The sequence below is a fragment of the Neopelma chrysocephalum genome, unplaced genomic scaffold (assembly GCF_003984885.1).
Source record: "Neopelma chrysocephalum unplaced genomic scaffold, ASM398488v2 Primary Assembly neopelma1_25, whole genome shotgun sequence".
In the NCBI taxonomy this organism is placed as follows: domain Eukaryota; kingdom Metazoa; phylum Chordata; class Aves; order Passeriformes; family Pipridae; genus Neopelma; species Neopelma chrysocephalum.
The window spans coordinates 46,429,473-46,450,298 of record NW_020897694.1 but is presented as its reverse complement, the minus strand read 5'-3'; the positions used below and the strand labels follow the sequence as shown (position 1 = coordinate 46,450,298).

The 20,826-nt window shown below is 39.3% G+C and overlaps 1 protein-coding gene and 1 long non-coding RNA gene across 4 annotated transcripts in view; both read right to left on the bottom strand.

Annotated features, from left to right (window-relative positions):
* Window positions 1–20,826, bottom strand: part of SHROOM2 (shroom family member 2) — a 123,716-nt gene that overhangs the window by 17,572 nt on the left and 85,318 nt on the right. For all 3 annotated transcript variants that reach the window (XM_027675146.1, XM_027675147.1, XM_027675148.1), the window contains 2 exons: window positions 19,172–19,275; window positions 552–1,301 (listed from right to left, as the gene is read on the bottom strand). In XM_027675146.1, coding sequence (XP_027530947.1) covers window positions 552–1,301; window positions 19,172–19,275 — 854 coding nt within the window. The remainder of the gene's footprint in view (window positions 1–551; window positions 1,302–19,171; window positions 19,276–20,826) is intronic.
* On the bottom strand, window positions 3,563–9,135 carry LOC113963720. The gene is made up of 3 exons (XR_003532922.1): window positions 8,847–9,135; window positions 3,830–3,890; window positions 3,563–3,577 (listed from the first exon to the last, which is right to left on the bottom strand). It is a non-coding gene; the product is annotated as an uncharacterized LOC113963720 (long non-coding RNA).

Below are 20,826 nucleotides of genomic sequence, written 5' to 3'. Positions count from 1 at the left end.
GTTTATCTTGTGCTGAGTCTTCAGTCCATGTCAACACAAAGTGCTGCGGACCCCTTCGCAGACTACCCAGAGTACCACATTTCATTGTAAAAGTAACATAAAAACAGTCATGATTTGGCAGTGTGTGTTACTGTGTGTGATTTCAAAACAGATGTTCTCCCAAAGGATCCAGCTTCCCTTCCCACATCAGCTTTGTCCCTACACCGGTTCATATTTATATACAGACTCGGGTAGGGGAAACGATAACAGGTAATCTGATTTTGCCTGGACTTACAGTGGAAAATCCTTTAGAATCCTTCCCTTGCATTTTCTACTATCAGCTGTAACAACTGAGCAGCAGTAGTCAACCAAAGAAACCATGAACCAGTTGAAGGACATAAATGGCACCAAATGCAATTTCACACAAGTCTTTGGTCTCTTTAGGACATGCTGCAATTGCTCACTCTTAATGAACTTCGAAGGATGTGTAAAGAAAATGAACAGACAACCATTAATGAGGTCTAACTGCCCAAAAAGTGTTAATAAAACAATAAAGGAGTTACATCTAGTACCTGGCTGGGTTGTCATCCTGTACAGACACAGGAGGTTTATCAGTGAGCTTCTGTGGTGCAAACTGGGGAGAAGGGGACCTTGATGACTCCATGCCAGGATTTTGAAGATACCGATACTTGGAAGACTCAGACCTAAGGTTAGTTTTTTCTTCTAAGTGCTGACAAACATTCTCTGTGGATGACACTTGCTGGAGCTGCTGTGGATTAGCACTTTTCAGTTTTCCATTGAAAGCTGCAGGACTCTGAGAGAGAGAGGAGTGACTGGCAAAGACTTCAGCAGAGCTGGGGGATGAGGACAGAAAGGGCTGGCTGGCTGCTGCCAGTAGAGATTCAGAAGAGGTGCCAAGTGATGGTGCAGAATTGTCTGGTCGCCTGTATTTATCTATTTTAGGTGGTGGTGGCCTCTGAGGAGCAGGTCCACGCTTCTTGTTCAGCAGCACTGGTTCTATCCTATGGTTTTCCTCTCCTTTGCCCCGGGAGAGACAGGAGTGGTTCTCGTTCAAGGTCTGTGGCTCAGAGCAGGTGAGATGAGGCAGGCTACGATCTTTGCTCTTCTCGCTCACGTTTTCCTGAGAGTATCGGTAATCACTGGGCAATGTCCCAGACCTGCCCCGACCCTCGTGAGGCAGAACTGCAGGTTCTTGCACGTGCAAAGGTCTGACAGATGCCTTCCACTTGTGGCCTAAATTCTGGTCCAGCTGATCCCTCTTCTCTCGTGAGTTTTCCCTTAGGGCCCCAGTGTCAGTTTGCCTAGAGAAAAGAACACATTGTTAGTATGCTGCTGATTTACTTCCTTCAGAGTAAGGCCACCACCCCAACCCAGGAAGCCTAAACACTGAGATCATATCCAAAATTTAACACCAATTCCTCCAATCTATGGTAATTGAACAGCACAGAAACATCCTCTCGTGTATGGGAACACACAGTGTACCTAATCTAATGTGATGAGTCTAAACATAATGTCAGGCTAAATTAGGGTATGGAGCACCACAGGACGCGACACAACCTTCAGGTAACCCGAGGCACTGCAGTGTGCACAGCTTAGTCAAATGCACAGCACATCTCCTGTGGCACAGTCAAATGTCCAAATGTTGGTAGAAAATAAAGCTGTCTCCAGAAGAGAAATCCTAATACTAAAATTTAATTCTCTTTTTGCTCTGGAGTCAGTAACAAAGCGTGGAAAACAAGTTTCTTACCTAAGTGCAAAATTAATTACTCCACTGTAATTTTTAATGTGAATTTTTAAATGTGAATTGAATATCATGAACTTTAATTATGAATCTGGAGGTTGAATTTTTGTATAACTGCTGAAAAATGAAACAAGTGCAAACAAAATGTTTGCTAAAGCTAGAAAAATGGGAAATGGAAAATTAGTATCTCCTGAAACTAAGGCAGAAAAGGAAATTTAGAAAAGATAGTATTTTCCTTATTTTAAACTTGAACCTCTTTTACCCTGTCAGCACAAATGACAAACAACAGCCAAAAAGGCCTTATTTTAAAAATACTTCTGGGTTTATTCTAATTTTACACTCTCTGCTTCTCTAGTCAGGAGACAGGCTTTTGCAGCTCCAGGCTTGTAGTTTGCCACAAAACAGGTAGTACATTTGTGCTCACCAGATAAAGACAAATTGGGAAAGAAATAGAAGGCAGTAAAAAAAAGTACCTCTGGAGCCCCAAGAGGAGACAGGTTTGCTCTCTGCTTAAAGGAGGCTGGAGAGACACTGTGAGCTTAGAAAAGCTGCAACAAAGAAGTAAAAGGCTTCAGAGAGCTACTAATATCATTTATGCTACTGACAGCACTGGTCTCTGTATTTTTAAATAGTAGACTGCAAAGCCCAAGCTTTCTTTTGAGGGGACTGTGAAAGAGACATCTTTCCCAGACTTGAATTTTCAATGTAAATATCTTATTAATATCACTGCACCAGTTTTGAGAATATCTACAGGCAGTTAACACCAGTGTGTAGGAAAACAAATTTTGAGATAAAAGCACATAAAATAACTAATAGCCTAAAATCTATTATAAATTCAAGAAGAAAGAAAAATGGAGTAATTACACACTGCATTACTATTTTAATTAAATTAAAACAAATATTTAAAATTAAGTATTATGGAAAGACAACTGATTAGACATGGATTCCTGAAAAGTCACATACACAGTCTCTCTCTCTCTCTCTCTCTCATGTGAAATGTTAAATCTTAACATTCGAATTTAATAGGTAAATTTTCAATTTAACATGAATGAGGAGATTAGTGTTGTTGACATTCAGGTCTCTTCATATTGCTCTTACCTAAGAGCAGTTGGTTCAGACAATTTCAAGTCATCTGACAAATTCAGAGTCAATTCTGTTTTACAAATCAGTATTTATTGAATCGTATTTTAACACTAGATGAAGGACAGTTTCATGAAGTAAAAAATTGTATAAACGGCCATAAAGACAACACTATTCAGATTTGGTTGTGTGGCATTTAAAGAGTCAGCTGGTTTCCCCTAGTTCAATGTAAACAGAACCAGACCTGTAAATAGCTCCACTAATTGTAATGGAAATATTTACCAGATGAAGATTGTAGGCCTTAAGTATGAAATATTGTGTTATAATCAGCATTTTTCATTATCAACATAACCCATGAAGAGCATAATTTTCTTCTAGTTAACCCGTGCAAAAATTCTTCAGGCCTCCCTATTCATCTTCACATCCATAAGCCATAACATAAGACAAGGTAACAGATGCACTCAAGTGCACAGAAGAATCAAGGGCATGGCACAAAATGTCTCAAAGACATCAATCGCATGCATTACCTCAGCCAATTTGCAAAGTATACTATGAATTTTGCATGCACATCGGGAGTGGGAGTGCTGGTGGAAGCAAACAGGACAGAGTACACCACTGATTTGACACATCTGTATATCCAAAACATGTAACCAATATATTGGTACATACATATATAAATATATACATAAATATATATATAATATTACCCTGGCTCAGAAGCAATGAATGCTTTAGTAGTCCTGTCACCTTCCAAAACTGAGCAAAAGGAAATAAAGAATTACAGCACAGAGAAATTCAGAGATGCCACATTTGGAAACATGGAGATGCAATTCAGAGATTACACGTGTCTTCATATAGCTTCCACAAAATTAATCAAAAGTTTTGCAGTGCCACAGATAACAGATCTGAGGAAAAGTGGTAGCTACATTCAACACTGTTGCATTCAGTGTGAGTGGGTCCTCATGCAAAACATGCTTATCACATTATTTTGGAGAGATTCAAGCTTACTGTTCAGAAAGGAGGAAAAGAAAACAAGCTTCAAGCCCCAGGAGAACACAGTGGCAAGAACCTGTAAAGGTGTTACATTATTATCAATACCAAGAAGTCCACTAAGCTGCTTTACATCTGTTGGTGCATCATGTAATAATGTGCCCAGAATACAGCTGGTTTGGAAATGAGGCTCATAGGATTATGCAAGGATAACATACCACTGAAAGGAATTTATCATTTATAACCAAGCATCACAAAGTGAGAGAGACAGAAGAGTTTTAAGTAATCTGAAAATATGACAATTGACTTAATTACTATTTTCATTCTAGATAACAAACTAGTCAACATCAAAAACATTAAACTCTTAGTTATCTTCAAACCCAAATCTCCCCCATCCCCCTAATACAATGCCACAATTTCCCAAATGCAAGAGCCTTTGTGAAGCAACAGAACTAGGAAAGTTCACACCAGATTCTCCACCCCTGGCACGCCACAACATTACAGCTTTGACTGTCAGACAACTTACACCACTCAGCCTGAACTGTAAAGGAAGTGTAATTAAGAGTCTTTGTTGATACAAAGTGGTATTCACTAAGGGTGAGTCTAGTACAGGAGTCTAACATGAACCTTTTTTACTGCATCTGCTTTTCCTATTTAACTATAGGAGCCTCCATATCTAAATGATGGAGGGCAGAAAACCAATGTATGCTTTTAACAGAAAAGAAGGCATTGCTTCATTACACAAACCAGTCCTCCACATTTTTGAGAATCTCTCATTTAGAAAAGGGCTCAGCATTCCCAGAGGGGGTCTGTGTGGAGAGACAAGAGGCTCTGCACTCATGGGTCAGGTAAGCATGGGAAGAATTCTGCTCTGTAGCTCACATGTTACACGCAATGGCCACAGTCACCCAGCACACCACCACCACCTACTGCCATGGGGGTGGGAATGTGCATCTCCATACTGGCACTAAGTATTTTCTATCTAAATGGACAAGTACTCTGTTTCCTTCTGGCTCCACTAGCCTGGGGCATACATGCTCAAGACCGAAATGTAAAGGTCAAATAAACACTAAGCTGGGAAAAAAACCCTCCAAAGTCTCATCCCCAGTCTGGACACCCCAAGGCTCCCAAGCAATAATACAACAGGTTATTCTAACAAACCAGAGACAGGTAACAGCAATGTAAGTTCTTACATGAAAGTTAAACTATATATATGTACATATACACACACACATTAATAGGAGCCTGCCAGCGGAGTCAATGGGCAATTACAAAAATGAATCATTATGTATAGATGCCTATCAGAAGAATAACATTTTTGGTTGCCATAAAAAACAACCCCAAACCACTTCCTTCATTTGCCCCATACTCAGGATTTGACTAAATCTAGACAGAGGTAGAATGATTTGATTGAATGTCATACCTCAATAAATGAAAGTGACTTCAATCAACTCAATGTGTCTGATTCTTATCTGTCTGATTTACAATTTCTTGACAATGCTTCAGGCCAACCCAAACAGTGCCACAAGACACTCCAACTTCAAAATAGCAGACCAGATAAGCTTTGCAAAAATGCATTAGCCAACATTTGAAAAATGTATCATTTGTTAAAGACCTGACCCCTGTGCAAAAGTTTCACCATAAAACATAAGTACAGTTATGTAAGCAACAATGTGTCCTGCACTAACTCACTGGCAAAAGAGAGCAAATGGAGTGGCTGTTTCTCATTTAACTTAAATTCCTTCTCAAGAACTACAAGCTACATTGGAAAAAGGCCTTCATCTTCATACCTGAGTATGACTCCTCCATAAAAGTCCTCACTCTACAATAACAAAAACACCCTCAAAATCAAGGCCAAAGTTTTGCAGTCCCTTTAGAGTGACCTCATGCAGGTATTTTGCCAGAAGAGGCTGTCTCCTTGTTAGGCCATTTTGAGTTTTGTCTTCCCACTCTCTCCATTGTACTAGCAGTACAACTGTACAGCCCTATATAAAACTGGATCAAGGACCTGACCTGGCTTGAAACAGATAATTATGTGGCTTAAAGCAATTGTGAAATACCGTCTTTGCATATGACAAAATCCTGTTTATAGGCACAACCCTTGCCAATATGTTACTTTTTCAGCTACAAACTTTATGTGCTGAAACTATGTTTTCATTGTGTATTTGCCTGGCACTTGGCACAGTGGGATCCAAAAGCACTTCTGCAATGGTCCACAAAAATGGGTAGTTTCTTCTAAACAGTATAGGTCTGCTTGAAACAACAACATAGGTTTTCCTACAATTTCAGAAACTTTAAAGATTCAAAGGCATCAGTTCCCCTAAGAGGTGGCAGTTGGAAGCCAAGTGGGATATGCTGGGCTATCTCAGGTCTCACTAGACACCTGTGTTTAGCCAACTGTTTAGCCAACTTAGAATCACACCCAAGTTCTCTACGGATTATAACTCGAGTCAGCACTTCACTTGCATGTAGACATCTCACTTTTATTAGGTATCTCAATCCTTATCTGAGTCCCACATGTCTTCTTCTTTCAAAGGCTCCAGGACCCCAAAGGTTTTGAAGCCCTTAAATTGGTTTCAGTATTGCAATGCCAAGGAGACACTGACAGCACACCACCACAATGTAGAAACCCAGGACTGGGGTAATTATATTAGAGTGTTCATCAGAAAAATGAACCACTGGTATCTACTATCACTACTACTGAGCCAGTACAGCACACACTACTCATCAGATAGTGACACATGAAGCATATTCCAAAGATTCTAAATGGTAACTTGGGCTATGAAACTAGTTAGAAATCTTCAAAGACAAATGCAAAGAATAAAGGACCCTCTATAAACCAGGTAATTTAATGACCATGATGGTTGTACCCTAACAGTCATGCACAGCACATAAGCCACTACAAAGAAGTAGAGCTGTTCACTGCCTTGGTCTGAAGAGACAGATGATGGCAACTACCATCCAAGACGCACTACTGAAGCAAACGGTCCTAAACCCAAAGCACAAGCTAAGATGAAAACAATAATGAATGCTGAATGATGAGAGAATGCTTTCTCTTTCGAAAGAAAGAAAGAAAGAAAGAAAGAAAGAAAAAGAAAAAAGGCCTGATATACTTCAGAAGACAACTGAAGGTACAAAACCAGCAAGATATTTCATAAAGTATATCCCATGGCACATCACTGTTACACCACAACACATTTATCACGATGTGAGTCTTGGTTTTTCAATTCTGTCTGTGAATGGCTGTTAACATTATCTGCACCTCAATGGCAGCTATCTGTTTAGTCAGTCCCACTAAATACAGCTTAGTTGTTGCACCCAATGTGAAAAAGCAAAGTGTCACTCTAGCTTAACAACCCTTGCATTATCACCTGGCTTTATCACAGAGTGAAATATGATAACAGCTTGCAAGTCCGTCAATCCCACCAGAATTTCTCTCCTCCCCTGCCTGCATGGTAACATGCACATGGCAATGTTTTCATCTCTCATTCTCTCTCTCTAAAAATGTTACCCCTCTCCCCACGAAAATCAGAAATAAATTCAACAGACACACTCTAATTCTGCAGTACCTAAACAAAGTTATGTTGATGGATGGATGTAGGCCAGTCAGTCATGGGTAACAGCAAAAAGCATGGACCCACAATAAAAATCAAATCCAATTAAAATTAAATTTCTTAGAGCAGCACAGGGGCCTTTATGCAGAAGGGAAGAATCTTGTGGGAAAGGGCAGAGGGAGGGATGTTTTCCTTTCCTTAGTTCAGAACACAAAAGCCCCTCCTCCATTCTACTGCACATCAAAAATAAATGATAAAAGATAAAGCAAGTAGGAATACAGCCATAAAAATTATCTATAGCATGCCTGTCCTAGTACACAGGGGATTACCTGCATGGAATTAAAATGACGTCTACTTACTTAAGTCAACCAGTTAATGTGTTCTGTACTTACACACCGAATTCAATCATCAGAATATCCCAACAGTATAACGAGAGCCATCATATTACACAAATGGCAACCATTGCAGAGACAAAAGACAATACTTTCCAGCACTGCTAACAAGGAAATCACAGTCACATTAAAAAAAGGTCAAAGAAGAATGATTGTTTTATCCATTTACTAAAAAACCCCCTACATTCCAGTCACCATTCCTTTGATTCTTTTTCATTTATTTTTTTTCCTGATATGCTGTTGCTATTGCTACTGAAAACAGCTGCTTGCAGCTGAACAAAAATTAGGTAACAGAAGAAAAGCTATAAAATGAGAATAACAGCTAGGTCACCTGGGTTTCTCCGGCAGGCACAAAATGAACACAGCTCATCTCTAAAGGAAAAAAATCCTAAACCAGTTATTTAAATTAATTAGCATGCATATGCACACATTTCAATAGCCATCTTTTCACTTAGAGCCACACTCACCGCTTGCTTCCAATAGTCACATCCAATTCTCTTACACTCCCAGCTAATAGCTCCTGCTGCTGTGGAAAAGGTCTTCGTGCAAGCCTGCACTCACAGTAACAGGCTTGCCAGGAAAATAACAAGATGAAAAGCTCTCGCACCACCCCTAGCCGAGAGGAACCCCGAGCCTGGCACCCTGAGCCACAACAACGGCACTGCAGCCCTCAGTCCAGAAAACAAGTATTTTCGAAAGGCACTGCCTTCTAATTCCGGTGTGCATGATGCCAACTGTGAAAACAAAAGCTGCTAAAAACAGCGCGTGTGTGCGAGCATATGCACACAGAACATCTTAGCTGGTTTTAACTCACGTTTTTTCCCCCTATTCTCACAACCCATCAGCAAACAGAGCAGTCGATTACACTAGGCAAAATAAAATCTTGTGCTACACATTGCATCGTTTCTAATTTGCTACTGTAGCTTCTGCTGATAGGGACAGAAGATGCAGCCTGTGCTCAAAGACCTGAAGAACAAAAGAAATACTGTATGAATTAATACTGCTAATTTCTGCTCAGAGCTGACCAAAAAAGGTAAATAAGGCACACACTTCTCTCAGGCTTTAACACTAAAGACAAGACAATCTTACCAGGATTTACAGCTTTTTAGCCATATTCACTGGATACGTGAGCTTTGCATCCTTGCAAACGTGCCAGCCAGTTTGAAAGCCTCGCAGAACTGAATCTGTCTCAACCTCTGCGTCTCATTTACTGTAACACAGAGGATTTTCAAAGCCATGCCTCACAACAGCTGGCTTGTTTTTGCCTGCTTCCTATGATTGACAAGTTCATACAAGCTCCGTCAACTTTAACCTTGATAAGTGAAGGCTTAGTCTGTATTGTATGTTACATCACCAGAAACTTCTGACCTCAGGGAAAAGATCTCAGAGACTTCAAAGCTTTTCCTTTCCCCCACCCCCACCCCTGGATTTGGTTATTAAAAAAAAAAAAAAAACCACCATAAAATTTAAAAATCCTTTATTTTTAAGGGTTTTCCTTCTCATTTGTGAAAATCATGATCCGTGTTTCCGCAGCTACAGCTCTGCAAGTTTTAAATATTTACAATGATTTTAAAAGCTCAGTGTGTTACTAGGCTCCTTTCTGAACAATATTCAAATAACCAAGTCTTTAATTTTAGAGGAGAGTCTTCATCAACAGCCCTCCAGCTCAAATTTTTTTGCATGTGTTGTGTGTACAGGCGTTCTCTCTTGCAGGAGATTCTGCAGGGAAAGAACTAAATGCTTTCATGCTCCATGAGCAAATTGCCACCCCCACACTCCATCTTTAGAAACCAAAAGCATCGTGGCCTTCATCAGAGCAAAGCTCAAGCTCCTCTCATTTCTTCTGGAAGAACACATTAAAGACTTAATAGAGAAGCTGTGGATGAGGCTTTAATATGTATTAAAGATGACCACTTTAAGAGGAAAATGTTATTTAAACTGCATGCAAAATAACAGAGCAGTTAATAACCTCCTTTAAAATTTTTCTGCCTCCCCAAGCTGCCTATTTGATTTCGAGAGAGAGAATGACTTCAAGAAAACACACCCGTTTACACAATACAACACAACTGGTTAACAGACTGTAGCAGGTCTGGTTGGCCTATGAAGAGAAATGGAAGTTATAGCTGTCACATTACTTTTTAGCACAAAACTTCACTCAAATTTACTGGCATAAACAGTCTCCTGTGTGACAGCAAATCATAACCATGTTGCCTAAGGGCTTACAGCAGAAAGTGAACATTTCACAGGCTAGTTTTTAGTACCAGAACACCATAAAGCCACTCCATATGTCAGAAACATACAAACTGCTCCACTAAGGAGACAAATCAGTCCCTATTTCCAATGATGCCTTTCATCAAATAAGGGAAAATAAAATCTACAATACATCAGCACATGATGCTTGTATGACTAACTACAGGAGACTATATCTTATATTATCTCTTATCTCCCTTCTCAACTGTAATCATTAACAGGGCCAGAAGAATATAGCTGGATTTCAAGCAATGCAACAAAAAAAGTACGTCTTTAGATGGTTTTCATTCTAATCCTCTTTACAGGGAAAGCAGTAAAATCAAATCAGAATGCAAAAATGAACTACTCTGTTTCTCTCTCCGCAAATTTTTTGTGTGCTGTTCCTTTCACTCACTCCCAATTTCAGTAGCTTCAGAATCATGTTTTCCAGCTTCTCATTCTTGGAAACACATTTAGGGGCAGGGGAGGAAATTTTCTATAAGAAGAAACTACTCTCCAACACTTCCTTTTATCAGCCCATGATGGCCTCATATACCCCCAGCTGTCACTGCATGCACAGTGGAGAACAGATGTGCCGGGAGCAATTAAGCAAAAGTAACTTTACTCAGTAATAGGAAGCTGGAAGTAGAAAAAAGGGGATCTGTGAGGTGGGGTGGTCACCTTCAAGTTTAGAAATGGGTATTCAAAATTCACCTAACGAAGGCAGAGGGAGAATCCACACTTTCAAGGGTGCAGAGAATGAGCAAATTGGATGAGGGAGAAACAGGGCTGCAATACTGTAGCGTACTGTAAAGCAAGCACAGGCTTTGGAGGCAGTCCAGCACCCATTTAATGAGATCCAGCAGCTGCTGGTGAGCCAGAGCGGAGCATCACACCAACCTGCAGGATGCACACCTGACAGCCCCTGGGATGAGTGCTGCCAGGAGACTGAGGAATGGGGAGGTAATGGCAGGAGCCTGCAAGTTTTAACACTCTCATTTAGCCGCAACCAACCCCAAATCCTGAAATAATGCATTTGTGATGCTTCGAAGAACCACACATCTCTCAACTCAAGCATCCTGAAAGTTTTAAAATGGACAACAAGAGGAAGAAAAACACTTCAAGTGGGACAATATATCATGCAACTTCTGCCTTGACCCTGAGGTATGAGAAGAATCTGGTCCAAAACTTTGCTACTTGGAGAACTACCCTGTGCCAGTGGCTACATGTATTTAGATAAATCGTTCTTGAAAGATCAAGCATCCACACTGTGGTATTTAATTTTGAAAAGGGCATTTACATACATGAGATTAATATTTTTAAAAAGAACAAGTCAGATGGTATAATGCTAAAAGATATCATGCAACTGAAAATACAATATATGAAACTCAGGGAAAATGTGTAACAACTACCAAAACACCTGACCACTCTTTTTTTTCCCCACTCAATGTTCCCTCCAAAGGTAGAATTAAATAGCAATTAAAATGACATCCACCAATGAACTAAAGTCCTACCCAAATGAGGAAAATCCACAACTAATCAAACTAACCTAGCAAACCAGATGTATAAACAAAATAAGATAAAAAAAGCTTTAAAAAAAAAGGAGAGAAAAGGTTGGCGTACAAATTCTTAAGGGTTTTAGAACAAAAAAAGGGAAAAAGAAAAAAAGCACTTTTTCAAACACAGGTATCTGTTTCAAACAGATTATAGGGACAAAAGTACAGTAGTAGGAATACAAAGCAAATAAGACCACAGCAAAAAATAGACATGGACTCCCCTTCACACCTCCATGAGCAAAGAACGGCCTATGCAGGAATCATTCTCAGATGCTGCACACCATTGAAAGTGCGTAGTCATGAGCTACCTGGACTATATGATAATTACCCAAAACTTCCATATGAAATTGTTGAAATAGCAGCTGTGACGCACAACTATCCTCTGATACTTGGGCAACTGCTTAAGTAAAGTGACACCTGCAATGTTTGGGGAGGGAAGGTATGAGGGTGCTGAAGAGACAGAATGAAAGAGAGCAAGAATAAAAATATTCATTACGAATGCCGAACTTCAGAACCATAAGCTTAACATCTGAGGAAAGAAGTAGAAGTTTTATAAAGAGATTCAGCAGCTGCACTAACTAGTGCATAAAAATGACAAAGAATAATTTGGGCTAGTGCAGAAAAGTTGTGTCTTGGATGCATTAATAATCTTAGAGTCACTACACATATGGACAACAGTGATCTGGATGACAGAGACTTCAGATTTTTAGATGATTCTATAAAAGAAAATTTTTTCCTCATCAGAGATTTTTAAAAATTTCACTGTCATGAGACAAAGTCCTCATTTGCCTCATCACATCATTCGCAGAACTGGTTAGATCCAGACAATTTACAAAAGAGGTGAAAAACAAGGTGGAAAGAGTTGCTGCTATGAGAAAATTATTCTGAGTAATAAAGACACAAAACTAAGAGTTCCTATCATTGAACGAATGGGCCATAAAACAATAGATGAAATTCAGATTTAATAAATGCAAAGTAATCCACAGGACAGCTTTTCCTGTACTTCACCCACAGATACAATGCTGTATAACTGAAATGACTGCTATGCAGGAAGGAAAAGCTGAATTTCACAAACTGTTCTATGAACATATAATCTCTGTACTTCACAGCAGTAAAAAAACAAAACCAACCAGCACCCCTAAAAATAAAACAAAGCTGAAAGAAGGACAGACTAACAGAGGCTGGACAAGATACCCAGCAGTATGGCTCCTCCTTTGCCCTGGTTTTACGTTTCTCAAGCATCTCATACTGGTTCAGTCAGAAAAAGAAAACCTGCCTAGGCAGACCTTTGGCCTGTGTTCTTAAGCATCAACATCCATCAACTTCCATCATGTACCAGTGATTCAAGGTTACACAGTCTCAAAGCATGATATTTATTTAACTATCTGTTATTAGTCAGTCACATAGAGCTAGCACTGGAAAGACATAGTGGTTCATGGCAATGAAACTTGTACTATTTACAAGTACTCACAGAAATCTAAGGAAGATGAAAGCTGACAGGGTACTTCTCATATATGAATAGATGCTGTTGGACTCTCTCTCCTCTGTATGCATAGGAAGAGCCACAGTAGTATTTTCCCATTTTCAGACAAAATAGAAACTTTGTAACAGCCCAGATTGTATTGCATGGTTGCCAGATGACACATACAATGACATAACTGGAAAAAAAACTGGTCTGAAAGATGCCTTAATAATCCTTATCTCATGATAAAGAAATGTTAAGGACATGGACCTGCTGGAACACATCCAGAGGAGGGCCAGGAACACCTCTCCTATGAAGACAGGATGAGAGAGTTGGGCTTGTTCAGCCTGGAGAAGAGAAGGCTCATGGAGACCTTATTGCAGCCTTCCAGTACCTAAAGGCGGCCTACAACAAACGTGAAGAGGGACTTTTTACAAGGGCGTGTAGTCATAGGACAAGGGGTAATGGCTTTAAACTGAGAAAGGAGAGATTTAGAATAGATTTTAGGAAGAAATTTTTTACTGTGAGGGTGGTGAGGTATGGGTACAGGTTGCCCAGAGAAGCTGTCGATGCCTCATCCCCAGAAGTGTCAAGATCAGGTTGGATAGGCCTTTGAGCAACGTGGTTTAGTGAAAGATATTCTTGTCCATGGCGGGGGGGTTGGAACTACATTGGTCTTTAAGGTCCCTTCCAACCCAATGATTCCAATATAAACAAAAAGGGCTTCAGGAGCTCACATACTTGAAGTCTTTATTAATAAGAGCCCGCGAGCATGGACATTGGCTCTTCTGCAATTCCTTCAGATGACAACAAATAGCTGCACACAAGTTGCTGGAAAGGGAAAACCGCAATTTTTAATTTTTTTTTTATTTCCAACTTTATGCAAGAAGACGTCACATGCAAATTCATTACTGTTAGCAATTCAGATATCTGAAGCATTACTTCAATCAAACTGGTATGTTCTGGCTACACAAAAACCATGTTTTCTTCTCCCTTTAACTCAATAACTAACCTTCCTCAAACAAGAGCACTTAAACATTTAAATAGTCCTTATTTTACTAAAACCGATTTAAAAAAGAGAACACTTCACTTTAAAAGCTCTTGAATAAAATGAACATAGAAATTGATAGTACACTGCACATTAGCTAAAAAAAATTATGCATTTTTATAATTTATTTTCTACAAAATAGTACTTAGGTCATTCCATACTTAACAAGCTGATATTTATTTGCTTTAGAAGAATTAATGTGAAAAATTACATCAGTTGTAGGTGAAGTGTAGAGAATTTAGACTTTTTTTGCAACATAAAATATTGAAGGTTGTTAACAAACGCATGAAATGTTTGCCAAAGTAATTTTTTCACTGATTTCTAAAGAAGCAGTTGCACAAGATCATACTATTTCTTCCTCATGAGGAAAAGGGAAGAGGGTGAAAACATTTTCCTTACATAGTTTTGGCAATGTCTTTGTAAATCCTGCAATGACTGAGACATACTTGCCTAGCAATGTTCATTCCAGAAGAACTTCTCAATTTGACTGTAACAATGTATATAAAGTAAATGACATAAATGAGTAAAGTAACCTCCTGAAGTTCAACGAGGCCAAGTGCCAGGTTGTGCACCTGAGTCTGGGCAAACCCAAGCACAAGTACAAGTTGAGAATGGATCAAGACTAGCCCTGGAGAGAAAGACTTGGGGGTGTTTGTGGACGAAAAGCTCAATAATGACTCGGCAATGTGCACTCCCAGCCCAGGAAGCCAAACATGCCCTGAGCTGCATCACCAGCAGCGTGGCCAGCAGGGCAAGGGAGGGGATTCTTCCCCTCTACTCTGCTTTTGTGAAAATCTGTCTTGATTTCTGCATCCAGCTCTAGGGTCCTCAACAGAAGAAAGACATGGACCCGTTGGAATGAGTCCAGAGGAGGGCCACTAAGTTGATCAGAGGGCTGGAACACCTTCCCATTGAGGACAGGCTCAGAGAGCTGGGACTGTTGAGCCTGGAAAAGAGAAGGGTCAGGAGGACCTTACAGCAGCCTTCTGCTACGTAAAGGGGGCTACAAGAACACTGGAGAGGGACTTTTCACAAGGTTATGTAGAGATAGGACAAGGGGGTATGGCGTTAAACTGAAGGAGGGCAGGTTCAGATTAGAAATTAGGAAGAAATTCTGTACTGTGAGAGTGGTGAGGCACTGGAACAGGTTATCCAGAGAGGCTACGGACTCCCCATCCCTGCAGGTGTCAAAGACCACGTTGGATGGGGCTCTGAGTACCCTGAACTAGTGGAAGGTCCCCTGCCCATGGCAGAAGGGTTGGAACTAGATGATCTCTAAGGTCCCTTCCAACCTGAACCATTCTAGGATTCTATAATTCTAAATAAAGACAAGTTTAAAATAGCTGTGTAACAAAATGCCTGCAAGCAGAGTTCTGATTAACTATTTAAGCAAATGGCCTTTTTGCTACATATGAAAACCCCCAACCCTTCAAGTCTTGCATTTCAGTAGCTAAGTTGCCAGTTAAGCTGATACTAACACTGTACATTGGTACTATATTAATTTGACACCACAGTGGAAAAAACAAAAACAAACAACCAAAATACAGAATTTAAAGCTACTGGAGTTATGAAAAACTGTGTAGTTCCTAAGAATATTTCCAATCTCTAATTTATTTTCGAATGTCTATTTTACACCATCTATCACTGTAAACATGAGAAACTAATTTGTCCAAGTGTGTATTGTGGATTGTTGGGGAGTTTTTTCCCCACCGCTAATTAGTCCTCATAGATATGTAGCCCTGACCTCTATAATGGTAACAAATGAGAAAAAGCTAAGAGAAATAACCATCAAAACATGCATGTATATTTTATATGTGTGTATATACATACACACAAACATCCATATATGCATGATATATATAAACACACACGTAAATGGACTATTAGCCATTTGTAAATTCTTTTCCATTTGACTCGATTCAGAAGACATTCATGCTCCTGTGTTGCTGAAGGTCCTCTTTCTTCCTTTCACAATAATTTGCTGCTGCACCACCTGGTAAGCATGGAGCCTAGATATTCACTAGGTCTTGAAAACTCAGTTTTCTTATGAAGAGCCTAATAAAGAACTTGGGAATCTCTCCATAGGCTCCTGTTTCTGGCTTGTCAAAGATTTTCCTAGAATATTTCACTTGGGCATTTAGGTCAACTCAGGCATTAAGAATTTATTTTACTTTGGTTTTCTATGGTAAAGGCTGTTCCTCTGTGTTCAAGAACTCAACTCAAACAGGAGTAACTACTAAGGTATGAAAGAACTGAAAGAAACATTTTGCAGTGTTTAATTAGAGTTGAGTCATGCCACGGTCCTACATTTGACATGCACACGCTCTTGGACTTGACACCTATTAAATGCTGAAATACTTTCTGTGACCTGTGATCTCATATATCCTTTTTCACTTTTTGAAATTATGTAACTTTAACAGACATCACAGGAACAAATTAATAGAGGTAGAAGTCAAATGTTCTTAGAAGCTAAACAAAAGCAACTGCTGTAAATATCTCTAGTCACAGATGGCAATCTTAAGAATTAGATCATAAAGCACGATTCTTTTGATGCAGAATGACTTTTACATGTGCATGTCATACTGCTGGAAGCCAGAGACTACTGGTCAGAGCACACATTTTCGTCTTTAACCTTTTTAATGTCTATGTCAGTTAAGAAATTGTGAAGACTTCTATAACCAGTAAAAGTCATTTTACAAATGCAGAAAGAGAGACATGTTTAAAGAAGCACAGACTTTACATCTGTAAAAAGGTAAGCTTTTCTAAGTAATTTGAAATAGAAAGAGTAACATCATTAAAAGTAAAAAAGCACTAATTTTTGTTTTACAGATCAGCAGAATAGTATAATGCTTTTAAGTCATTCTAAAGTTAAGAACATACAGAGAATCACATCAAACCTTAGTATAAAAATACTCATCTCATGTTAGATGACTGGTGGTATCCCTGCAAGTTCATAACAAGAATGTTTTGGTTCTTGCATGGGAGATGATAATGGCTGCTACGGACCAGTACTTTCTCTTCCTATAAAAATAATACCCTAAACTATTAAATACTGCAGTTCAGAAGAACATGTTGCAGCTCTTCTAAAAAGGGAGATGAAACAACCTAAATTCATTGGAAAGCACTCAATAACCTCAGAGGGGAAAAGCAGAGCTCAAAGATGAGGGAGGTTCACAAATAATCTTCATCAACTCAATCCCTGCACATCTAACCCCCATAAATGCTGAAGGGCCGCTCCCATGTCCAGCCTGGTCACACTGGCTTTGGTAGTACAAAGGCAACCATAGCGCACAGGCCTCAGTAGCACAAAATAAGAGCTGCCAGCAATTTATTCCAAACCCAGACTTTAAAGGAAAATATTAAATATGACTACAGAGAAGACCTTAGGCTTGGTTACTATTCAAGTTCTAGAATATACCATGAATTAGATAGATTTGCTAGCCATTTGCAGATTGCTAGCTTCTAAAAATAGAAAACTAAATGCCTTTAGGGCAGCTCAAAAAATCAAAAAAAATCAATTCACGTCATCCTGAGTCCAGTTCCTTTTGAGCACAAGAATGCCTTGTTAAAAAAGGAACATATGGAAATGCATATTCTTTCCTATAGGGCAGCCATTTATCATCACACGGTGGTAGTTCACAACACAGGAATTAAATGCCCAAATGAGGGATTCTATTTTGTTGGCTTGAAGACAGAAAGCATATCAACCCTCTCCATATCAGTGTTGAAGGAAAGACTGTGAGAGAGACCATTTTACAAAACCTCCTCTACTGCGGTAAAATGGCCAAATACTACATCTGAAACTGTATGTCAAAATACAATTTAAAAAAAAAAGTTGTTGCACCTGGTGCCCAGTCATGTGATTTTCATGGATTCCGTGATTATAAAAGCAAGAATTGTGCTGCACAAACACTGCTAAAATGCTGGCATAGGAGTATTATTCGCATGCTTTTGTGACTCGGCTTCTGCACCGGTGGAGGGAAATCATTTTACTTGTCAAGAGATGCTGCCTGCCTACAGCAGCTTGTCTGCTCCCGGCTGGTTGTGCTGCCACCTCCCCCTCCCTACAGCCCATCACGCTCCACACGCGTGCGCACACATTCACACCCTCCTGGGCTATTCATTTTGAAATCACTATGGTAAGTACAAAGGGCTACAAAAAAATTAGAAAAACTAGCAGATGGTCTCTTCATCTGAGCCCCAAGTAATGCAAAATTCAATCGTATAAACCCACAAATAAATACTAATTTTTTTACAAGATTTTACAGTCACGATTACAGTTTGTGTTTGCTGCAGTTCATAATTTCCTCTCTCCTTGAGAGATTAATGCCACTTCCAGAACCAAGGAAAGCCCACGGAACTTCTTTTTTCTATACTTGTGTTCTTTGTGTTACAAAACCCGGAGCTGTCAGAGCTGGTGACAGCAGCGTGTGCACAACCTCAGCTCAGCTGCCACACGCCACTTCAGCAGCTGCAGTATCAGCGATTGCTGAAATCACTGCTTACACCAACAAAGGGCCAGGAGGGGGGCAACTCCCTACATGGTAGTCGTTTAAAGGATTTTAACTACATTGTACATGCTCCTACATTTGAAAAGGGTCTGAAAACACAGTACAGTTTTAATTAAAGACAAAGTAACAGAGAAAATTGGAGCTGATCAAACGGGAAAACAAATTTTAGTGGCTTCTATTCACGTACTGTATTTTCTAAAGGCACAAGGAAAGTCCAGCTTACAGCACTACTGTGTTACAGCAGCATGCTGTCTTTGCCAAGGATAATACAGGAAAATTCTTTTAGGAAACCTCAAGCCATTCCCCACAAAACCTGTAACTATTCTTTCACGCACACAAATAAGAATCTTCTACTTCTGAATAAACTGTAATATGCTCAACACTCGACAGTTTCTTCAAGTTCACACTACAGTCCCCAGAAATTTGGTCCCAACATTAATTCTATCATGCACATTGAAGTATGTGGGGAGAAGGAGTGAAACAAGGGGAAAAGGCATTGCAGAAACTCTGAAATCACCATAGCAAAACTTCCAGTTTGGGCCAGGAAAAGATCAGATCAGAGCTGTCAAAAATACATCTTTTAAAGACAGAAATTAAGAAATACTTACCTTACAGCGGAGTTCCTTTCATCCAGTTTGTTGACTTTAGAGAAAATACACTCCCCATCTTCCTTTAAATCCTCTGCTTGCCTCCTTACTTCAACTGAAACTTCCTAGAAGTGGTTTATAGTACAAGTAAGAGACAAGTCATCGTGTTTCAGACTCTTGAAAAATCTATGATTATGGAACCTCTTATTTGTGGGTTTGCTCTGTTTGAATATACATGAAGTCAACAGCATAGCATGTTTGAAGCTTGTTTGGTTTTAAGCAGTTCAGTATGCTCTGTGACCTCTTGCACAGCACTCCCAACCTGGCTGCGCTCAGGTTACTGCTCTGCTGATCTACAGAAGAGCTGAACATTTATATAAGTTTTTGCAAATTCCATTTGGCAAAGACAAAAAAATAAAAAAAAAGAGGGAAAGAAGTTACAGAAGAGCCGCTCACATTTTAGAAGATGCAAGTACGCACCAGCTTTTGGATCCTCGTGCATGTACTTTAGTTTCTCAGTAAAACACACAACATTGCTGTTCCAGAATGTTATTATCTCACTATCTTCAAACAACCCCACCCAAAGCATAGCTTTGCATTACAAACACTGAACCTACAGGAATGGAATAATCTGAATCATATATGCAAAACAACATCTTTATTTACTTCAGTCTGTTGTAAGTATCTTCAGTGCACTTACCACCATATTTTCCAGGTGCCTAAACAGGTGTCTGCTTTTTGCCTCAGGAGGCCTATACTGAACTTAAAGGCACTGACTAATAAACCAGAAATGCATACAAGGAATAGATGATATGATTTTTCTGCTGGGTAGGCAATTATTTAATAATTTAGTGAATTTAATTTTCAAAATAACTTCCAGGTGAATATTTTCAGTGCTTGGAATCTCTATCCTAATAAATTATCTGCATAATTAAGTCTGCACATAGAGTTCAAAAACAACTTTTGCAAAACTTAAAGATGTAAAAAACTTACAGAAAAAGACAGCCCACAACTTTTAGAGATCAACATTTTTGTTTCTTCTTGAGGTATTCTCATTCTACTCCTTGTCTACACGTACACACACACACAGGTGATGTGTGTATGCATGCAATGTTTTTAGCAACAGGGAAAAAATGAGGAAAAAATAATATACACAACTGAATTGCTTCTAGTCTTTTCTTGCATAAGGTAAAGTTCAACACAAGTCGAACACACTCTGACTCCTTAGAGGTATCAGACAATCTTGTAGCAGCCTGAACAACATCTTTTAACAGAGAACTAAAGAAACTTGGTTTCTCTGTTTACTTGCAATGCCACCTGCCAACCATTCCCTGGCCTGCTCAGTTAAAAATTAACTTAATATTTACTTGCAAGTTGAACAGACATTTGGCAACTCTCTAAGGAATAAATGTATACATCTTAAATCAAGTAAACTGACATAAAACAAAACACTAAGCAGTTTCATTTGTTGCTGTAGTGTAGCTTTACCATTAAGAGGCATATTTGTAATCTCTAAACTTTATTAGACAGAGGTTTTATCCTATGTAGCTTTTGCAGCAAGCAAATTTAGAAGAGGAAATCCATGGAAACTATTAGACCATTAACAAAATTGGACAAAAGTACATATTATTTCCCTTTGCAACATTTTTCTTCATAGTTTCAGAGAACTGAAAACC